General features: G+C 38.1%; 1 protein-coding gene across 1 annotated transcript in view; it reads right to left on the bottom strand.

Moving 5' to 3' along the window:
* Positions 1 to 1,651: 1,651 nt before the first annotated feature.
* LOC132829827 (transcription factor AP-2-beta-like) overlaps positions 1,652 to 24,233 on the bottom strand; it is an 82,426-nt gene continuing 59,844 nt past the window's right edge. Inside the window, exons 6-7 of the mRNA XM_060847195.1 lie at positions 13,887 to 14,028; positions 1,652 to 1,943 (exon numbers count right to left, since the gene is read on the bottom strand). Coding sequence (XP_060703178.1) covers positions 1,652 to 1,943; positions 13,887 to 14,028 — 434 coding nt within the window. The remainder of the gene's footprint in view (positions 1,944 to 13,886; positions 14,029 to 24,233) is intronic.

The raw sequence follows: 24,233 nt of genomic DNA, 5'->3' as shown, positions 1-24,233 counted from the left end.
GACTGGACAGGGTTAATTCAACAATATTGATTCAACAGCAGAGAACATGAAACAATATAAATTCTTCCTGAGAATTTTTTTTGCTTAGTTTCACAGTACTGTGTTTTTTTTATGGTGCTTTCTAAAAGTACATAGAGTGAGCTTATATCTTGGGGGAGCTCCAGATTAATTGTTCCTCAAGCCTGATGGAATCAATGGAATGTTAAAATGCACCCTCTTACATAGCACCTAGGGCTGCATGTTCCTCGGGGAGGGTAGTGAGGTCTTATATTTCAGTGAAAAAGGGAAATATTCCATTTCAATTATTTTGCAGCAATTATCTATTTGAACATTTGATTTATCAGCAGGCAATATTCTGTTATTTTAATGCTAAGTATTCCTCTTCACAATTACAAGAATGGAATAAGGGTCTGGGGATAATCTCTATCCAGAAATGCAGTGCAGATTGCAAGAGAAAAGTCACAACAGCTCTTCTGCCTATGGGTTGTTTCCTGCTGTGTCTGATAAGTTGCCCAATTGTTCCGCTACTGATTTGATGATATGACCCACCCTATTTACTGTTTTCACAATTGTTCTTTACACAGTGAAGTAGGGTAGGTAATTAAGCCACCTCATGCTGGTAACTCCATATTGATCACACCAACAGTGAAGAATTTGCCCTAGTATGGGTGTCAAACAGAATCATGTTTAATTCAGGTCATTGTTGAAACTGCCAGATTAAAACCAAAAGATTGTGTTTATTGCACTAGATTGTAGTTTTTAAGGAAAAATAAGTCAACTGAAGTGAACATTTAAAGTTTAGCACCGTTTAAATCATTTTCTTTTATTAACAAGACAGAGTGCCTCATGGGTTTAAAACTTAAACATTGGTTCAGCTTAAACCTTTTTTTTGCAAAGTCCTGACAACCGTGCTTTCATTACATGAAAGAAATATATAATAGAATTGTTCTGTATAGCAGCACAATTTATTCAACAATTTATGAAACACTCTAGACAAACAAATTAAGAGATTTATAACCTCGTACCTCATACGCCACCATTTCAAAATATGGTTCAGGAACACATTCACAAATATTCCTCTGTGCATCACTTCCACAAGAAAATACAATAACCTATACACAGATACTGCCAATCTGCCCTTATCCTGTGCCTGAACCCTCAAGTTAAAAAACAAATCTAAAACCAAGTCTTCATCTCCTATAACTCACAGCAGAAAACCAGGTCAGCAGATAAATAGCTTGCGTGGGTCTATTTAAAGTTCCCATTTAATTACACATAAATAAATATATACATATGGAACACTATTTGCTCGTTCTGCTGAGGCTGATGCTCCAAGCTTGTGCTTTATCAATGTCTTGCCATGTTAATGTTCCCAAATTCTGGATCAATTGTCCCAAAGTAATTCAATGTGCATATCACTGATTGAGATTAGCCCAAGCCGAGGCCTTATTTGGTCTGGACAAAACCAGGCTAATTCTCTTCTCCTGCTTCTTCCTTGCTTTCTCACCTCAATTAGAAAGTTGTCACTGTGCAGTCACCTCCACACAATCCTCCTGATGATTTTTTTTGTCCTTTTTTTTAATTGCACGTTGAATGACTGTTTAATCTCTTTAATAATTAGAACAGTTTGGTCCATGCCATCTGTCCCTGGTTATTTCCGATGTTTGGCCTCTTTTTCTGTGCTTTTAGTCCCAGATTCCCCCGGGGGATGGCTGTTGGATGAGCTCAGAAACATCTTATCCAGCCCCTTTAGAGCCTCCACCAGGTAATTCTGGAAGGCAGTTAATGCAGCGATGATGGCGGGACTCCCAAAGCCATGTGTAATCAGGCTGAAGTGAGTCAGGCAGCTCTGGACTCCCTCTTCCAGGATGGCTGAGGGGCGGCTGTTTCCCAAAGGAGACCGGTCCTGAGCCAATAAATCTGTGAACTCTTTACAGATCTGCCTAAAAAAAGAAAGGAAATGTGAATAGTAAATATTGGCTATTAAGAAATATCTGGGTTGAAATCATTTTGTGCCATAGTAAGGAGAGTTTTGAAGCTTTTTAATTAATCCAATACTATTTTAAATGAGGATGTTTTAACTTTACTTTAGACAGATTAATATCTTTGTCCAAATGGCAACACCAACAAAGTTTACCTAATAAAATCGATCACTGTGGTCACTATTTTGGATTTCAGTGCCATTAAATATTGTAGCTCTCTTAAGCCTTTTAGCTACTTTCTCCTCTAGCTGAAAAAGGTTCAGCTTTTACCTTGTTTTAAAACATTACGAATGACTTTGGTGTCCTATTTTAAGTTCGGTAAAATAGAGAACACAGGTGGCACTCCAGCCAGAAGCTACAGCCAGACTAGCCTGATATTAATGGCAAATGGTAAATCCAGAGTGCATTAAAACTAAAACAGCTCTACGAATCGTGTCATTCTCCTTCCAGCGAAGAACATAATGAGAGAAATTTTCCACAAGTGCACCCGTCCCCAGAGGAAAAGTGACCTGCAAGACCAGGTCTCTGGCTTGTTTGAACCTCTTGTCCATATCCTGGAGAATCCTGACTGACATCCAATCAAAACAAGTGGAAGCATTTAAAATGTTTATAAATTGCTTGAAGTAGTGAGAAGTCATATGCTTCCAGTGTAATTTTCTCGAAATTCCATTGAGTGGACACACACACAAAAGACCTCACAAGGGCCATCCAATAGAGTTACTGATAAGAGACAGCCAGGAAACTCTTCAGCTTCTCATCAATGTCAATGATGCAGCAGGGGTGCACTGAAGAATAGGAATCCAGTTGCTGTTCCTCCTAAATGGCAACAGATCAAAACAAAGATACTCAAATTTACACTAGCTTTAAGGTTTGCAGTAGGGAATTACGTATTTTGCCTGAAGCCCCTAATTTCTCACTCACATAGGGCACTTAAGTGAGCTAAATTCAGAAATACAGCCAGGCTCAGCCAACATGAACTCAGACACTATGTGAAAAACACATCAGTTCACTCTCAGCAAGATGACAAAAAAAACAGTCCCAGCAAACGTGATGTCATTGGGCCTCTTAAAAATATTCAAAATTTAACAAAAGTACAGAAAAATATATTGAAACTGATCATATATCCCCATGTCTTTTTCTTCTCATACAGAAGTGAAGTTATCTTTTAATATTCTTATGCAAAAGTGAAACATTCCATCAGTTTTATTAGTTTCTGTTTTATTATGGATAAGTTTTTAACTCTGCTAAAGTTCTTTCTGAAATTCCAAGTGTATTTATAGCTCCTTCCTGTTGAGCAAAGCATCATTAATATCAGAGGTACTCTCTTATAGAGAAAAAACAAGCTTGCAGACTCATCTCCATTTACCGTATTGCAAATTGGCTACAGTACATTAGCCCCAGTAGTTAGGCTTCCATTCACATTAATTGTACTAGACTGACATATAACGATCCTTTGTGGCAAGTGATTCTGTGGGTAGGTTTGTTCCTATTTCCAAGCGGAAAAGTTTTGGTTTCAGAGAGAGAGGTTACAGGTTCGCTTGCAATCCTCTGTTATGAGGGCACTTACTCCAAATGGACTGCAACAGTTCTAGAAGACAACTCATCATCACCTTCTCAATGGTAACTAGGAATGGACACTAAATGCTGGCACAGCCAGCAATGCAGATTTCTGATGAGTGAATGAGAAAACATTACAAACCAACAGTATTTACATATATTATAGATATTTTAATGAATCTGCTCAAAGACAGAATTTGAACCTTTTGGCCTATAAATAGAGTGATAATTATCACACTAATATAGTATGATAACCTCAGTTCAATTGGACAAGCACACGATTATCTCCAGGTTAATTATCTCTTCCACTTGTGAGAAATATTCAAAGTTGGAAATGAGTTTTGAACAAAATGAGTAGTTGGAGTTTTTCCTCACTAAGGATCAGATGAGAATGGAGAAGAGGTGGACTCTTGTATATCCCCAGCTCAGGCCCAAGAAAAGCTCCATTCATTCTCCCACTCAGGAGATAGTGTGTGCGCCATGGAGAAATTATAAAAGCTTGTGGGGGAATAAAAAGCTTTAAAAAAAGTAAAAATAAAATGCCAGAACAAATATAGATAGATTAATGATGAATTTGGAGGATACTGTTGAGTGTCAAATACAAGGACAATGTGTACAACCTGTCTGTAACTGTATGACTGTAGGATTTATAATACCCATAGGATATGGAAACAAAATGTAAAATAATTACAGGCCACATATTATAAGGAATTCAAATGTCTGGCAGTAAGTTGCCAGCAGTAATTCAATTAAGGATTCTGATGTCACCATAAACCATGAAAGCAAAGAGGCTTACGAACCTCAGCAGAACCACAAGTTTGAATTACTGTGTGAAATTTATTACCAAACATTTGTTACTCTTTACAATATAGAGTGTATAATTATTTAACATTTGACTTTTTAACATCCTGTGGTGGCCTCACCAAGCACAGTAAAGGTGGTATAATGTAAATGGGAAAGTGATGAAGCTAGAGAAGCATAGAACTCCTGAAGGCATATGGTGATATGTGACACTGCACAGTTCCACTTCATAATACTTTGTATTGTACAGCAGCAGATTGTAGGAAACACATAAGACACTATAATACAAACGATGATATATAAAGCCAGGATTTACAATACATTATATAATTCACAGGTTGGTCTCATGTTATTGTTTAATGTGCAATCTTGGATCTAATGCTAAATTATGATGTGAATTGTCATTAAACTAGCCCCATCTCTAAAGCCACTGTTCAGAAAACACAGGTAGAAAGTTGATCTATGACATTTTGAAATCATCTGGAATTCAAATATTGTGAGAACTTCTCTAAATTGACAGCTACTTCTAAATTTTTGGCTCATGCTGTAGTACAGGACCTGATTATCGACATCAGCAGGAAATTGATTTTATTTTTAGAATTCAGACACTCTTATGAGCAACAGAAATGCACTGTTTTTAATGTACCTTAATGGATCTTTCATAAAATTCAGTTGATATGTTTTTCATAAAGACACAAATTTTTGTTTCAATCTGCTATTCAACATGTAAAACGGACGTTAAGGATACAAAATCTAATTTTAAAGCCTCAGGTAATTAATCATTCAGGTTGTAAGTTTACCCGCAGAGCTGCTCAGCATGCAAACTTACAACCTGAAACTTAACCTGAGCTACAAATCTTCTCTAAAATCACAATCATCAATCATTGCTTCATTACTATTTGGTTAGAAAGTTTAGCACATCAGCATGCATAGCTGGAAAATAATGGTCGCTTTGTCAGGAAATGTTTCATAATGCAATAAGAACTCTAATCAGTAATTGTTTTGGAATTCTATGTGTAAACAAAATAGAGCATGGACTGTAACAATCATCTTTTTTGATCTCTTGTAGATGAACTCTTTGAAGTAAAAGCAAGAGACCTTGATGTGTAGCTCGCATTAAATTCAATTTCCAGCTCATCTTGAAATCATCTGGGAAAACTGACTGTTTTAGCCTGAGTAAAGACGCAATTTGACATTGATATTAATGAAAATAAGTAAATTTTCTGTGAACAACATTGGTTTAGGATTACTCACTAGGAACTAAATAAGGTACAGGTGGTGTATACACTACCTTCCACACTACCTCTGAATTAAAACTTTTAGCTTTTAAAATTCATTCTCCAGCTTTCATACCCATCATTCACAAACTCGGAGAAACTCAAACATCCCATTATAGCATGAGGAAAAGCATACTTCCACTTGCTCTGAGAAAACCATCTTAATGTTGGGAAATTCTTCACACTGCGTGCTCAGATTGTAGCATCATGGGAATCACAGGCACAGGTGTAGTTGATTAACTCTCTTCAGCTGACAGAGTGAGAGCTCTGGGAAAAATATCAACAGCAAAGCTCAGGCTTTTGAGAGAGGCTGATGTCCCTAAGTAAAAATCTTAATCATAGGACACAAAAAGACATTTGCTTAATATAATTAAGGAATATCTAACTTTTGCAAAGTTTTTATTATAGTAGAATGTATATTTTGAGCCCAGTCAGGAAACCTAAGGGGACAAATGGTGGACCATAGAGTTTTCACTAAAAATGCTAAGATTTGATTTTCTTTAGACCATTTCAGATAGAATCTTCTGACTAACCATTCTAGCCTTTCGCTTTTATAAAGTATTTGCAGTTTTCCATTAATAATTTTCCAGTCACTTTCCTTCCTTTGATTCATACAATTTCTCATTCCTCATTTCAGATTTGTCACTTTTTATTTCATTGAATCAGCAAACTACGAACCTGAAATGTGCTGATGTGCGGTCAACAAAGAAGAATACTTATTTTATAATTAGATAGATAGATACATTATGAAGTATTACTTTGCATATTTACACCATATATGAATTTTTAAATATCCAATATGTTTAGTTTATTCATTAAGATGTTTTTTTTTAACAATTTCATGGAACAGAGTGATGGGAAGAGTGTTTCCATCATGATTCTCAATAATGTCAACATCAGCAGCACTAAAAACCAGTCAGGATCTTCCTCACAGAGAAGATTCCTCTGCTGCCAATTCTAAAGCAACATTAAACAGTTTGGGAACAGGTCTGAATACTGACTTAAGTCCAAGGAAGTGTGCAGTGCTGGAAAAGTCAAAGGAAATAGTACAAGGAATATATTTTTATTACAATGGAAAGCATTTATTTTGTGATACATAATATATCAGGAGATACATATATATGTAGATTCGATTAGAAACCACTCACTGACAGATTTATTTTTATTTTTCTTTCTGACATCTTTATTCTTTTCAATACATTCATCAATCACTGATCTGGAAATGTCACCAAAGTTTATTTCTGATTCCTCTTTATGGTCAGCCTGTCTAAATACAATATTATCACATGTACAGACACCAGTCAAAATTTCTAAATGTTCTTTACTCCATCAAAGCAAATATTGGAACCATGGGCATAATAGCAATACCCCCACTGCTGTCTGGAATGTTGCTCTCATTTGGAATAGTTTGTGCTAAATAACAGTTCAACTAGAAAGCTTCATAGGGGAAAACATTGCACTCAAGTAAAACTCTTATACTGTCACTTCTTGCCTGGTGTCACTTAGCAGCAGAGCTGGCAAATTGATGGTGACAGTAACAGGGATCCAATACAATACCAATTGTATGAAATGTTGTGAAAGTTATTCTTCCAAGAAAATTTAATGATATCACAGTGTTAAGCCCTGTGGGTCTAAGGTTGTTGGCAGGTGTACAAATTCCAGTTCAAACAAAATACACCCTGACGGCAATGCTTGAAAAACATTACATCATGGCCTATTAATTAATACCAGACAGGGAAATTTGCCAGTTATTCCCCCACAGACACACACATCAGATATTGCACTGATCTATCAACAGGCCAAAACATCACTGTGCTAGAGCCCAGCCTGTGGGCTTACAAAACACCTTTTTCTTTGATTGGAAGTGATCCTGTCTTCTATGTAAATTTCACCCAATTTCACTGGGCAAATGATGATAATAAAACTGCCCAAAAAAATTCTAAAATATTCTGTCACGGGTTGCAACAAAGAGAAGATAATGAGCCTTTCCAACCACTGGGTGACGTATTACACCCACAATCTCAATTCTAAGCAGGCCCTTAAATGGTTCTCTGCATCAGGACTATTTCTTGTTTACGCTGAACAATAATTAACAAATACTTTCCTGTTCATCGGTATTCACCATATCAAGCATGACATGTTAATGAGCCTGATTTTCTTTGCATTCCTCCCAGCTTCACTTCTAAAGGTGTTTGTAGTCATCTAATCCCACACAATGGCTATTATTAATATGTGAGCTGAAATAATTAATATTGGCTCTTGTACATGATATCACAGTGAAACTAGATCCTCCATTCAAACATATCATTTCTCATTGGACACTATTCTTGAACTCCTTCTATTAAAAACAATCCTTGGCAGCTTTCTGTCTTGTGAGATGATGTTTTGCACCTTGGTAGTCCCTTCTGCGAGAAGCATCATCTTGTGCAGCTCAGGAACTCCGTTGTAGCAAGAGAGTCTGCCTTATTAGCTGTCGATGAAGACAATGGGCTGAGAGGGTGCAGAACTTTCTGACTTCTGTTTTCTCAGGGCTCTCTGATGTTTCTGCTTGATCTCATTTCTTCCATTGCTATTAGTCAGCCTTGACAACGTGATGTTGGAGGTTGTTGATCACACAGTGAAGCTCCACTGTCACCAGCAATCTGTCACATGATGCTGAAATCAGCACATACATTCCAAAAGCTGTAGCTTATATCTTCAAGCTGAGTTTAAAAAGAAGTGGGAACTTACAGCAACTTGACTGAAAGCACCAAATTGAGTCTACCAGTCCTCTGTCCACTCCTATACATTAGTGATACCTAGACAACAGTTGCTAGGCAGGAGAAAAGGCTGAATTGATTCCACCTTCATTGTGCCAGGTGTTTCCTCAACATCTCTTGGTAGAACAAACTCTCCATCTCAGAACACCTGGAACATGTTAACTATAACAACATAGACCCATTGCTAAACTGACAACATCTGCACTGGCTTGGCCACATTCACCGGATGGATGACAACAGTATACCCAAATACCTTCTACACCAGTCACTGGGTCAAGTATTGTCCAGAAAAGCTAAAGTTCAAGCAGTTACAGGCTTTCCTGTTTTTAAGACCAAATGAGAGACATTGCAGTTCCTCGGAGCATATGGATTTTACAGGACATTTGTACAAATTTAGGCTGCTCCATTAACATTATTGAAGAAGGAGGACAGTATGGTTGGGCAGAATGTTGTTAGACTTCCTTTGAGAGATCAAAGATTACCTTAATAAATGAGACTATTTTAGTTGCTTTGAATTTCAACAAGTTATACAATTCATTCCAGTGATATGGGCATGGGAGACATATCTTTCCTAGATGGTGATATTAAACTATCTATGATATTGATGGTGATATTAAAGAGCATCCAGTTAGTTATTTTTTGAGGAAACTTAATCCTTGTCAATGAATGTACTCCCTAATTGAAAAAAAACTTAGCTTTGCTTTGCTTTTTCAACAGTTTTCAGCAAAGTCAAAGAATTGTGATCGACCCAGACCACAATCTATCTACATTTTTGGAGAAACTCTAGACCAAAAGTTTCTATTTGTTTTGCTAGAGTCTGATGTGGCAATCATTTATTTTAAAAATTGTCCATATTGCAGGAATAAACCGCATAAAGGCAAAGATTTTATCCAAAATTTGATTGTTATACTAAATGTAAAAAGTGAGGTCTGCAGATGCTGGAGATCAGAGCTGAAAATGTGTTGCTGGTTAAAGCACAGCAGGTCAGGCAGCATCCAAGGAACAGGAAATTCGATGTTTCGGGCCTCATTCCTGATGAAGGGCTTTTGCCCGAAACGTCGAATTTCCTGTTCCTTGGATGCTGCCTGACCTGCTGCGCTTTAACCAGCAACATATTTTCAGCTTGTTATACTAAATGACTCGTAACCTCAAAAAGGTGATTTAAAAATGCTATTTATACAAAAATTGCTTTGGACCAAAACTCTCCATCTATTTAAATAATATTATCTTTGAATTAAGAACCTGTGATTACAGGGAATTTTGAATGAACCATGGCAAGGGGATCATTGTGTATATTGTAATAAAATGTGTCAATGTTGGCAAATGAAATGAAATTAATTTAGGATATCTGGTCGGCATGGAGGAGTTGGACCAAAGGGTGTTTGTCCATGCTGTAAAACCCTATGACTCTAAGATAGTTGTTAAGTTGTTCATCATATTAATGTGTAGTATTTTAAAGGATAAGTAGTTTTTTTTCTTTTAAGAAGGAAATGTGATTGTCTAGGTGCTTTTGGCAGGGTGGGGTGGTGGGTGGTGGGGGGAATGTCTTGTATTTTATGTTGCAGTGATGGTCTCTTAAGAATTTGGTTTCACTGGGAGTTGAGATCTGAGAAATGCACCTTGCTTGCAGTAGCTGATCATGTAGCCAGGTTGTCTGAGAGGTAAACAATAGAATAGCAAAGGGTCAACCAGCAGCTAATTACAGGGTGAGTAGATTGAAGGTGGGGCTCTGGTCTCAAGCAGAGTTTTAGTACTTACTTTGAAAACCAGTTGAGAAGTTTGAACATTTCTTTCAAGTAAGATTCAGTAAAGTTCTGTGTGATGGCTAAAGAGAGTTTAAAACTCTGAAGGACTGCTAATAGTGACTTGAACCTCTGGAATAACCAAGGTGAGAAGAGAAGAGAAGCACTTCAGATACAAAAGCCAGAGTAAAAGGCTAATATAGCTGGGGGTGGTGGTGGGAACCTAACTTATCTCCACTTAAGTTACTAGTGACACCAATGTTGATCAGGGATCCATGAAGAGAAGATTTACAGAAAAACCTTTGCTAGAAGTAAGCAGAAGGCCCAAGAAATATCAATCCTCAAACAATTCTTTGAAATACTCCTCAAACAAATTCATTAATTTTCTAATTTCCAATAACTATCTGACAGGAGTTAGTGCGAGTGCAAGTCAAATGGGTGCAGAAGGAAATTTCACTTCAGAAATTTAGCTCAATTTACAATTAACTATGTACATTTTTAGTGTCTAAAACATCACTACATTCTATCTTAAATATTTGGTGATTAGTATTCACGTTATTTAGCTTTGGTGAATTTTCTTTCGTTTAAAATCAAGAACATTGAGGTTTCATTCTTTTAGTAAACACTTAGATTCTCAGTTTCTAAAAAGAAACTAAATGGATTACTGGACTCTACAACAATCATAATTATGAAAACCAAAGTTAACATATTTGTTTGCATATCACAGCAGACTATCTCATTTCCATGGAGTTAGGCAATAGTAGGCCATTCTTAACTACATCAATGAAGAACCCTGTGCATGAGGTGCTACACAAATTAAATGTTCCCCCCTTTTTACCTTTTATTTGCCCAAGAACAAAATCAACTCTAGGGCAACCATTGCCCTTGTTGCTTAGGTCCGGTGATTCCAAGTCAAAAAGAGGATGCTTCTGGTCAGTTTCGTGTTGGAAGAGCAATTACTATTATGAAGATCTCCCACTATTTAATTTTCTTTATTTTAATCATGTGAAAAATTTCCAGAGCATAATAATCACTATTTCATGGTTGCCACTGCAATTGGTTAATAGTTAATTCCTCACTGTCCAAAAATATCACTTCTCTGCAATGATTTTCCTTTGCCCTACTCCCAAATAGCACCTAAAATATACTTGCAATGCAGGTTGAAATAGGTGCTAATCCATTCTGTTCCTGAAAAGCATTGCACAATAATTTCCTGTATGGTTAATTTGATGACTGTTTTTGAGTGCACTTGAAAATGTTACAACAATGTTAATTTGATACAGATGAATGGCAGAGACCTCTGCACTCAGATTTCCTCTAACAGTTCTAGGTCCAGTTCAGGGGCAGCCAGCACCAAACAAACCCGTTGCTACTGATTTCAGAGCTGCTACTTCAGTGTTAACTGTCTCAAGGAATAGGCTTTGATTGTCAAGTGAGTCCCTTTTTGTTTGCTTTTTCAGCAGAACTAGTGGTGTTGCACTCAGACTTGTTGAAGAGTGTTATTATGACTTTACACATAGCAATGAAGGTCATTATTAACCATATGATTAACTACCACACTCTTTCTGTTTATGTGTTATTTTGATGCAGATAAGGGAAACAATCACAAGCTCCACTGCCGATTCATTCACACCAATTTCTTCTGAGCTCCTGACAATTGTCTCCCTACCACATTCATTCTTCCCAACCATGTCACCTGGGGTTAAAAGAAGCTTCACAGTCAAGACAGCATCTTCCTCCTCTTCTCAAGCTATCAACCTTAATTCTTGTACTTGTTCTCTATGTCTCTCTGCTCATTGCCTGCTACTGCTGTGTAACCCACTCATCAACTCCTCTCAAATATGCTGCGCTGGTGCCTACTCTGCTGCTTGTTAAAAATCACACAACACCAGGTTATAGTCCAACAGGTTTATTTGGAAGCACTAGCTTTCAGAGTGCTGCTGATGAAGGAGCAACACTCCAAAACTACTGCTTCCAAATAAACCTGTTGGACTATAACCTGGTGCTGTGTGATTTTTAACTTTGTACAACCCAGTCCAATACCGGCGTTTCCAGATCACTATTGTGCTGTTGCTTTTCCATGCAGCAACACAAGTATATTCAGAGGACAGTGTACCTTTAAATAAGCATGAAAATCATCAACTTGCAATTTTACGGCTATTTTGGCCAGCTAAGAGTGCGAAAGCTATGTACATTTAATGGCAATGTTGTTCACTATTTTTACACAAAATTGAGATCTCAAGAGATTGCAGTACCATATGTTCCTTGAGAATGGGACTTTGTTAATATTGATGAGAAAATAACAGCAATCAAGCTGCACCTTGTCAAGCAGTTGAGCAGTCACTATATAAATGGAGAACAATTACTGCTGTAGCAAAGCAAGGATTCAATACCGAGTTCAAACAAGACTTACTGAAAGGTTTGCAGCTAGCCTGCACATGTTGGAAACCACTGTTATGTCATAAAATCAATCTGTAACAATTTGGGAAGGCAACACTTTAATCTAAATGCTGTTGGTACCGATATTTAATATAGACAATCAGAAAAATCTCACTCATTCTTTTTTAATCCACTTTTACATTTTTAAAGGATTTGTACAAAAACTTCTTTAAACAGGAGTAGCAATGACTTGAAATTTGTTCCTCTGGTAGGTGTTAGAGGCAGAGATGTCAATTATTTCAAAAGGAAAGTAAATGAGCACTTGAAGGAAATAAGCTGACAGAGCTGAGGGGAAATTGATTGTATTGCTCCATTGATAACCTGCAAAGACTCAATGGGCCAAATGGCTTTCTTCTGTGCTATAAACAGCAATGACTTTTAACTAGTTTTAACTACAATGACTTTTAACTACAAGATTTCCCAATTTTTATAACCTATGTCATGTGTCTCTATGTATTTCTCCATTTTGGATGTATTGCTTCTAGACCTTGGAAGGCAGGTTTTGCACATTTAAGTTTTTTTTTGGATCATTATAAATTATTGCATTCCAGTTGAACAAAAAACATACTTTGTCTTTGCAGTTCCATTATTTGACAGCTGAGTGACCTTTATCAGCATTGCAATTGCCCTGCATCTTCCAATTAAGTATATGCTGGAATAAGAGACTGAGAGAGCTGGTAACTAAGTGCTTCAATCAGCTCAAAGTACAGTATTCCATTGTGGAAACATCTGCAGGCTGCACAAGATTATTGCTATTAAATGTATAGTGTATTGATTAGAACAATAAGATCCTGTAAGGACTGGGAGATTCAATTCCAAGTAAACAGCCTGGATACAATTCTAATTCTAATAGTGTTGCTCAGATCCTGAGATGAAACTCAAACTCAGCAGGGACTTTTGAGATTAACTCTTTTAAGCCTGTCAATTTATTTCTATGTTCGAGCTAAGAATAAAAATCTTATGATTTCTCAGTTAATCTGGTGGTCACTAGTATAAAGAAATGCATTGGAAATCGTTATGATCTATCTTAGAGAAGTGGCTTTCAACATGTATAGGTCAAGTGCCTCAAGTTGGGAATCAATGGATAAGTAGATAAAGTGGGAAAATGAACTTGAGGAGAAGATTAACCATGATCTTAGTGAATGGTGTCGGCTCAAGAAACTCCATAGCCTATTCCTGCTCCTATATTGTATTTTCTTACATTCTTGCTGAACTTTGAGAACTCCAAATGTTCAAAAAGCTCTTGATTGTACAACCTGAGCCTGAGCTAAGGGTATGTTAAGATCTTTTTGAGGGGGGAAAGATGTGTATCGAAAATCTGGTACTCACTTGGTGGCAAGCAGCATATTTTTTCGAGTATGGAGCTCAGCTGGGTCTGAATGTTGTCGGGTCAGGAACTCTGCTGCTGCCTTTGCAGGGAACTCAGTCTCACAAACATACCCAAAATCCCGGGCCAAGTGCACAGCCTCTCCTACAGGAAATAAATTGGAAAAGAGAGTGAATTAAGTAATTTAGGGTCTGCAGTGTGAACAAATTTTTTTCAGCATGAGGTCAAAAATATAATAGTTAATTTCTCCCACTGGTGAATTCCTGGGCTTGGCTTCAGGTTGAGCTAAGTTTCAAACCTTAAAGACTGCACAATCTTAAGGCAGTCTTACCACACCATCATTCCGGCTAAAACTCTAATTCAAGCCTTTTAACAACTTTGCTGACCTTTTCTTAGCCAGTGTTTGGATCAGCATCCACACACCAATTATTTTGGAATTTTGCAGCTCCCTTTTTTTCATGTGTTATGTGCCACGCACCTACCTCCCTACCACAGTTAACTTTCACTGGCTCCCCATATCCCAATACATTGGTTTCAAAATCTTCTTGCCTGCTTATAAGTTCCTCAATGGTCTTGCTCCACCCTTATTCTGCGTTCTACACCACCTCATCATTGCTTCTGATTCTATTGAGCTTGCTTCAATCCTATATGGATGGTATTCATATGAGCTATTATCTTCCTGAGTTTTGTAATTCACTTCTTAAACCTTGATTCTTCTCTCCCCAACTACAAAAGCCACACTTCAGTAACCTTCCCTAACTCATCACCCAATACCTGTTTCATGTCCATTTCCCCTTTTCATTTCTTCCTCTTGAAATGTCTTTATTCATGTAAGTCATTTTTATTTTCCTTGTAAACAAGAAAGTTCAGCACAGTATTTTAGTTACAGGGCAACTTTGTTGGATTCTCAAATGGGAGAGCTGGTGAATGAATCCCAGTCATGGATTTGGCCTTGCATATACATTTGACAGTAATCACCAGATTGTCTTAGGTAAGTAGTAGTCAGTCATTGCAATGTTCAAAAGCACTCGCATGCAATTGACCGAGGACAACCCTGGGACCACATTAAGAATGTAGGAATTTAATTCATATGTGGGTATCTAAAGAAAAAGCAATTATATTCATTCATATAAAAAAAAACAATGACATCCTCAGCTAGAACTACAGATAAGAGCTCTCATTTTACACAATCTGAGATGGATCTTTAATCAATTCAGCTACAAAAATCATTTAAGAAATTTTGGAAGTTGGATAAAAAGGCATCAAAAGCTAACAGTTGAGTGCCTTTCAGTAAATATTCCTCTGTTAAACATTAAGGAAAGCAAATGTACTTTAGATGTATTTCACGACTGTCATCAATTACAGATTTAAAAAATAGAAAGGCCTCACTAAAATATGTGTTCCTGAGTGGTTCCCTACTTTGTCCATAACTATTAAAAAGTAGTTTAGAAATACTGAAATAGTCTAGAGTTTTATAATCAATAGTTTTTTTTTCAAGCAGGACCTTTCATAGTACCATCATGACCCAATCTTAATTTTTTCAAAAAATACTGTTAGCGCTGTAACAGTTTTGTTGACTACTTAAACATTTTACGTTATGAATGTGACATCTCAATGTTTAAAGAAACATTCCCTTTGTGAAATAATGCCATGATGTCCAGAGCAATTCAAAAGATGTCATTATTCCATTATTCAGTTTCGCTTGTCATAATTCATATTTCCTTCAAATACTGAGGCATTCAACCTCTGCATATTTTGGGTGTATAGCTTCTGAATTGGAATCCAAGTTCAAGGAAGAGATAGTGAGCTTTTATTGGCTCAAACCACCTGCAGAATTGTATATCATTCTGGTCATTGTACTACAGATAGAGTGGCCTTATTAGGGGCAAGGTATGTATGAGACAATGAAACTGACCATAAGACCAGAACACATCAGAGCAGAAATAGGCCATTTGGCCCATTGAGTCTGCTCCAGCTAATTTGATAATCCTCAACTCCACTTTCCTGCCTTTTCCCCATTATCACTGATTCCTTGAATGATTAAAAATCGGTTTCTCACAATCTTGAATATACTTAATGGCCCAGTCTCAACATCCAGCTGTGATAAAGAATGTTAATGATTCAGTATGAGAAGAAATTCCTCTTCATCTCTGTCCTACCTGGACAACCCCTTGCTCTGAGATTATGCCTGCTGGTCCTGGACTCTTGCACAAAGGAAAACAATCTCTCAGCATCTACCCTGTCAAGCCCTGTAAGAACTTTTATGTTTTGATAAGTTGTCTTTCCCTTTTCTAAATTACATTTAGTACAGGCCTATACTACTCAATCTTTCCTCATAAGGAAATCCCTCCATGTTCAGGATCAACCTAGTGAAACTTCACTGGACTGCCTTCCTGAGGTAAGGGAAACTGAGAATTAGAATCCTTATAGTGTGGAAACAGGCCATTTGACCCAACAAGACCACGCCAAGCCTCTGAAGAGCATCCCACCCAGACTCACTCCCGATCCTGCTCCTGTAATCTTGCATTTCCCATGGCTTACACACCTAACCTACACATCCCTGAACACTATGGGTGATTTAGCATTGCCAATCTTTGGACTTTGGGAGGAAACCAGAGCACCCGATGGAAACCCATCCAGACATGGTAATAACATGAAAAGTCCATACAGACAGTCACCCGAGGATGGAATCAAAACCAGGTCCATAGCGCGGTGAGGTAGCAGTGCTGACCACTGAGCAATTGTGCTACCCCTGGAAAACTGGGAATTTTCAAAGCAAAAAAAAAAGGCTTAAAAGAGCCCGTATTGAAGCTTCTGGACCCTAAGGGTTAAAAATTGAACCTTCATAAGTTGTTTGACATAACTACAAACTCTGTAATTACAGTACAGTTTAAAACAGTGAAGGTGTATAAATTGTTTAGATTCACAGCAAAGACAATGAAATCACAATAGAGTGAAGGCAGATAATGCTGACAAATTCACAAAGGAGCAGATACATAATGTGGTCAAGCAACCACAGGCCAAACTAGTCACTCTAAATTGACCCACAGCCGGAGAAATCAGGCCTGACATAAAATTGGCCAAACTAAATGAAACACCTGCCAGCAGCTATCGGCTACAGAACAGTGGAAGCCAAGAACAAAGATGTTACAAGGGTTCATGAGGAATCAATTACAACCAACCCTAGGTTTTTATATTGGAGAAGTGTCGATCAGATGTTCAGGCATCTTCTCTGCCTAAGTATGTGCACTTTACACCTCCCAGCATGGCAGCAGTGAAGTGTGTTGATGCAATCCTATTGGATGATTTCAGCCCAGCCTATGACCCTGTTGGCCAAAGACCCACAGAACATTTTGGAAATTCAGGAGTGAACAGTGGTTAAGAACTCACCCCTGGATGCCACCCCTCAATAAAGGCAGTGAAGACACAATGAAGATTGAATGAAGACCCACAAGGAGGTTTTGCAGAACAACCTATACAATATTTAAAAGGCATCTGGATAGGTATATGAATAAGAAGCATTTAGAGGAATATGAGCCAAATGTTAGCAAGGGGAACTAGATTTATTTTGGATGTCTGGTCGGCCTGGACGAGTTGGACCAAAGGGTTTGTTTCCATGCTGTAGAGCCCCATGACTCTATGCTTCTATTTGTGGTAGAGATCCATGTGGTAGCTTAAGAAGATTCAGCAGAAGATCCTGACCTGCAAGCCCCACCTTTGTGGAAGACAGCCAGCCCTATGTCAGAGAGGAAGGAGATTCCAACAGCCCAGCTCAAACACATGGATCATTACAGGTTATACGGATAGAGCTAGATAGGGAGTAAATATTATGGGAATTTGGGAAAGGTCACATGGTGTTTTAATAAGGAACATGTTGTTAATAAAATCATGTTAAACCACAAACCAAATTTTGTGTCCCTTCATCTGTCTCACCACAACAGTGCTCGGGTAAAGTGATTTAATACATAAACACATTTAATACATAAATACATAGTTCAAGTGTCCAAAACAGAGACAACATTAAACACGCCATTCAATTTAAACATCAAGATTTTGGGAACTCATTCAAATATGTGTTTGACTTGTAACCATTAATAAAATTTCATAAGTGCTAATGACAGCTATAAAAAAATCTTGTGTTACTAGTGTATTTTTTTGTTTTACTGCTTAATACATTTGTTTGACATTTATTATCTTTCAAAATTTGACAACTTCTGATCTTCTGATGAAAAGAAGATCATGTGTGAACATGATGGAGTCAGTAACATAATTAAACTGAAGGAGGTCTTCTGTTTATCATCTGGGCAGCTGACAAAAATAGTTTCATCTCTGAAGAGTGAAAGTATTGGGAATTGGAGTTCACTTAGTCAAAAATATAGAAGTTATAGAATCATAGAGGCATACAGCACAGAAACAGACCCTTCAGTCCAACTCATCTGCACCAACTAGACATTAAATCTGACCTACTCCCATTTGCCAATCCTTCCTATTCATACACCCATCCAGGTGCATTTTAAATGCTGTAATTGTACCCATCTCCACCACTTCCTTAGCAGCTCATTCCAAACACGTGAAAAGGTTACCCCTCAGGTCCTTTTTAAATGTTTCCCTCTCATCTTCAACTATGCCCTCTAGTGTTGGACTCCCCAGTCCTAGGAAAAAGACCTTGACTACTCACCCTATCCATGCCCCACATGACTTTATAAACCTCTATAAGGTCACCCCCACAGGCTCCAACACTCCAAGGAAAAAAGCCCCAGTCAATTTAGCTTCTCCTATATCTCAAACCTCCAGTCCTGGCAATACCAATGTAAATCTTTCTGCTCCCTCTCAAGTTTAAGAACATCCTTCCTATAGTACCTATAGATTGACTTAGATCTCTGTCGTTAACATGCCAACATTTCCACATTATTTAGGAGGTTACCGAGTAGGACATTGATCTGCTGGGAGTTACTACATGATTTCACAGTTTCAATTTCCCACTGCAGCAACAACTCTTTGTCTCCCCATTATATTCCAATAACCGTACTCTGCAGAACATTCAGTAAACAGTTGTTGTACAGGAGCCGGTTGAGGGAAAGGAATCAAAAGAGTTGAGGAAGGGCAATCGGGGTGTTGGGGCTTGGGAGTCTATCAAGTGAATGACTGGGAAAGAGGCTAGGGGACCTGGGGCTGAAGTGGGCAAGGGAGCAAACTGAGATCAAATGTATCTAGAAAAAAAAATTAAAACTCAATTTTCTTAAGTTTTCCAATTTTCAATGATAATCTTTCTTTTTTTACCATTTCATATCTCTCAGTTTCTATCCTCTTAGAACTTGCTATGGCTGTCATTTTTCAGAAGGATACACACCTGCTTACTTCTCAATTGAAAAAAAATGTCAGTGCACCTGAAAGGGCTCAATGCCTCTCACAGATTTACAAATTTCTGTCAAGTTTTGGCTGAGAAGTTAACTAGGAGAAAGTGAGGACTGCAGATGCTGGAGATCAGAGCTTAAAAATGTGTTGCTGGAAAAGCGTAGCAGGTCAGGCAGCATCAAAGGAGTAGGAGAATCGACGTTTTGGGCATAAGCCCTTCTTCAGGAATGAGGAGGATGTGCCAAGCAGGCTAAGATAAAAGGTAGGGAGGAGGGACTTGGGGGAGAGGCGTTGGGAATACGATAGGTGGAAGGAGGTTAAGGTGAGGGTGATAGGCCGGAGAGGGGGTGGGGGGGGGCGGGGGAGAGGTCGGAAAGAAGATTGCAGGTCAAGAAGGCGGTGCTGAGTCTGAGGGTTGGGACTGAGAAAAGTGGGGGGGGGGGGGGGGCGGTGAGGTGAGGGGAAATGAGGAAGCTGGAAAAATCTGCATTCATCCCTAGTGGTTGGAGGGTTCCTAGGCGGAAGATGAGGTGCTCTTCCTCCAGGCGTCGTGCTGCCTTGGTCTGGTGATGGAGGAGGTCAAGGACCTGCATGTCCTTGGCAGAGTGGGGGGGTGAATTAAAGTGTTCAGCCACGGGGCGGTTGGGTTGGTTGGTGCGGGTGTCTCAGAGGTGTTCTCTGAAACGTTTCGCAAGTAGGCGGCCTGTCTCCCCAATGTATAGGAGGCCACACCGGGTGCAGCAAATGCAGTAAATGATGTGTATGGAGCCAACCAACCCAACCGCCCTGTGGCTGAACACTTTAACTCCTCTTCCCACTCTGCCAAGGACATGCAGGTCCTTTGGCCTCCTCATCGCCAGACCATGGCAACACGACGCCTGGAGGAAGAGCACCTTATCTTCTGCCTAGGAACCCTCCAACCACAAGGGATGAATGCAGATTTCTCCAGCTTCCTCATTTCCCCTCTCCCCACCTTTTCTCAGTCCCAACCCTCAGACTCAGCACCAACTTCTTGACCTGCAATCTTCTTCCCGACCTCTCTGCCCCCACACCCACTCCGGCCTATCACCCTCACCTTAACCTCCTTCCACCTATCACATTCTCAACGCCCCTCTCCCAAGTCCCTCCTCCCTACCTTTTATCTTAGCTGCTTGGCACACCTTCCTCATTCCTGAAGAAGGGCTTATGCCCGAAACATCGATTCTCCTACTCCTTGGATGCTGCCTGACCTGCTGCGCTTTTCCCGCTGTGAGATGTTAACCACTCATATTCCACCAATATCAACTGCCTCTTAAAAAGAATCAAATTTCAGAATATTGTTTAATGATAATTTCAAAACATTCTCCTTTCCCGATCAGAATGCCTTCCACTTATGAGATCTCAAATGACAAGTATTGCAAATTCAATGTAATAGATTTTCTGCGGGGCTAGATTTGGATTAATTGCTGAAAATTTTCACTGAAAATGTACAAGAAAATATAAAGAAATCATCTACCTGGCTTCTGCACATTATAACAAATATATCTCACCTCTTTGTGATAAAGTAATGTCACATTTTCATTTTAATTACTCCTTTATACAATGACTAACAATAAAATTTAGCAAAAGAAATTTGTTGTTTTGAAAAACTATAAACCTAGATCTTAAAGCACTGAATATGATCAATGAACAACCAGGAGATGACAGGATTTATTGAAAACACACCATTTATTAGCTTTTAATTCGAAAAGGGACAAAATTGGTAAATATATTTGGATTAATACAGTGGTTTTTACAACCACAGGACACCTCAAGGCACTTTCAGCCAATTAAATTTAAAAGGCCCTTTAAAGTATAGTGACCAATGTCATGTAGGAAATGCAGCAGCCAATTTGTACACAGCTAGTTCGCAGAAACAGGAACATGATCATCACCAGATAATCTATTCTTGTGGTATTGATTGCATAATAAATATTAGCTAAAATACCAGGAATAACTATTGAGCTCTTCTTTAAAATAGGATCTTTTAAATTAAACTGAAGCTGGATGGGGCCTCAGTATAACATTCCATGTTAAAGACAACAAATCTGAAAATGCAACACATGCTCAGTGCTACATTGGAGTATTAACATTGATTTATTTTCTGTGACTCAAAGGCAAGAATACTGCCAAATAGGTTACAGTGACACTCAGTTACACTGACATTGAGAATATTTTTGCACAGAAAGAGACAAAATGCAACTAGATAACTATAATGGTTAGTAGAGAGACTTATTTGAGATAAGCCAAATCAACACAGAAGTTACAGAATGATTATGGCACTGTTAGAAATGATAGATTTATAATAAATTAATAAGATTTTTTTTTAAATTAAATAAGTTTCAACAAATAACCAACAAATAAGCAAACTTGCCAAGACCTCTCTAACAGTGTCCCCCAAACTTTTTACCTCTGCTACTTAGATGAACAAGGACAGTGGATGCCTGGAAACCTCATTGTCTCAAATAATCCTCCAAGGTACACATCATCCTGGCTTAGAAATATTGCTTGGTCAAAATTCTGGAACTCAAATTTTAACAGCATTTTGTATGTAACTATACCATGTAGACTGCAGCAGTTCAGTTGGTGACTCACCACTACCTCATCAAGGAAAATTATGAATGGGCTGTAAGTGCTGGCCTTCCTAATGATGCTCACATCCCCTCAATGAGTATTAACAAAACAAGAAGTGAGGCTCAAATCAAATGTTTAAAAACATCGTTAAGAGGTATGGTAAAACGAAGAGACAGAAAGGATAGAATAGTGAAAAAAGAAAGTGCATCAAGAAAATGGTTACAATAAGAGAAAATGATAATGGAAGACACGTTTATTTAAGAGAGTAACAATAAACAAAGAAACAGGGAAATTAAATAATGAAAAATTGAGAAGGTGAACGAGAAAAATGACCTTGCAAATATACCTTTAAAGCAGCAAATAAATGCTTAATAGAGAAGAAATTACAAGAAAAACAATAGAACATTTACTGATTTAGTGAAGGTGTCAGTGAAATGTTGAAATTAGCTTTGAAGACAATTTTGAAAGTGAGACAAGAAGTAACTCAAGCACAGGATCCATGATAACAAAAAGTTGTCAGTGACAGTGAATTTGAGGAAGGGGATGCACACAACTCAAGCAGCAAAAGGTGAGTCCTGTGGGAGTAGGTTGCAAAATGGAACTCTGGAGTGCACAGTATGTTAGGAAAGTGGGAGATTGCAAAGAAAGCTGAAGGATTTGAACTCATTATTCTGGCGAGGTGTGAAAGAATGAAACAAAGTAAGGTGAAGAAAGTGTCAACATTACAAAATGAGACTGAAAGTGGAAGGAAGTGTGTGTGTGTGTGTGTATACACACTGTGAATTCAAAGGTGGAGGGTATTTCATCTCAAACTTTAGAATCACTTGGATTACAGTTAAGAAACCTTAATACAACTAAAAACATCAAAAAGATTAGTCTTCTTCAAAAACAATGATTGAGAAAGCAAATAGATCATCTATAAAGCAAGTGTTTATTATTTGTCAAGTGTTAGCAATTTCCTTTTAGAAACAGTTTTTCATTTCCTTGAACAAACTCTGGCTAATCAGGCAGATAATTAGATTTGCCTACACAAATGACCTGCTTTCTCCCACCAGACAGTAGAGTCTGCAGTACTTTCACGTCACACCAGTATAAGCACCCTTTTTAAAAAAAATGTTTAAAATGACTGTGCACCTGCAAAATGGCAGCAGGAGCAAAAATTTCAAATGAAATTCTAGAACAATTGTGAGCACAGGATTCAGCGGTCTGATGATTACTAAAAACAAAATTTTACTCATGACAGGAGAAATTCAATTTATCTCTCAGCATTCAACCTCCAGGTTTTGGGTCTAAACTTCACCAGGATGATATACAGGGTGTTTCTTTGGTTCAGGTAACTTTTAATAGTTTAAAGTGGTCTGCTGAAACAGAAATTACAGCGCTTTTGATTAAAATTGGAATCCTTTGCAGTTGTAAGACTCTAAAGATAAAATTCAACATAATAAGCACAGCCTGTGCCATGCCTCCTCCACCTAGTCACGACTGAATTTGAGTCACTCAGCAGATCAGCACAGATCGACAAGCAAACCAATTGCCCAGCCAAAGTTTTACCTAATTTGGTCTCAAAAGAGATCAGATGTTTGTAAAGAAGATTTCATTTAAACCCAAATTTTGAACTGCATCCTCAGTCCAAGTATACAGTATGACTTTTGTGTGTAAGATACACACAAAATAATAAGTAACACATTGCATTAATAACAAGTGTATGTTTGTAATATACACTTGTATATAAACTACCTGTACAACTTGCAGTAAATCCCCAAATGGTATATTTCAGGGACAGAATTCAAGCGAAAAGGATGTTTTGCTAACCACACAATAGGTAATGTGGCATGAGTTTCAGTTCAAGTGCCAGGCTGTAGTCCCAATGACTGGCTGACCATATTCTTTTGACCATCCACAGCAGGAAGCATGCAGACCGTGTTTGCAAAGCTCAGAATACGTGTCCGATACTAGATCTGATTTTGCCATTGGATGACATTGACCAAGTAACCCTGATTGTGGTAAGGATTGAAAACCAAGAGTATCAGTTCCACTCAATGTGTGATGCGTGAAGCTGCGTACATTTACACATGGAGCCCTTTTCTTTGTAAGCAAAAGGAATTTATCCATATATTGCATCTTTTTCCCATTGAGGAAAGGATTATGGAGACTGTCAATCTATGTTGCATTCAGATGGCAATGCTAGTCTAAGGAAAGCAAGTTGTTATAATGGGAAATATAAGAAAGCTATAAACCATATTAACAATTAAGAAAATGAGCAATGATCTGGCAAGTGGAATTTAATATCAGAAAATATGAACTTGCCTTTTTCAACAGGAGGAATAATAATAAAGCATATTATCTAATTGATGAAAGATTACAAGGTGCTGAGGCATCCGGGTATTCCAGTGCAAAAGGTT

This window comes from Hemiscyllium ocellatum, chromosome 30, assembly GCF_020745735.1.
Source record: "Hemiscyllium ocellatum isolate sHemOce1 chromosome 30, sHemOce1.pat.X.cur, whole genome shotgun sequence".
NCBI classification, from domain to species: Eukaryota; Metazoa; Chordata; class Chondrichthyes; order Orectolobiformes; family Hemiscylliidae; genus Hemiscyllium; species Hemiscyllium ocellatum.
This window is presented reverse-complemented; position numbering and strand designations above follow the sequence as displayed.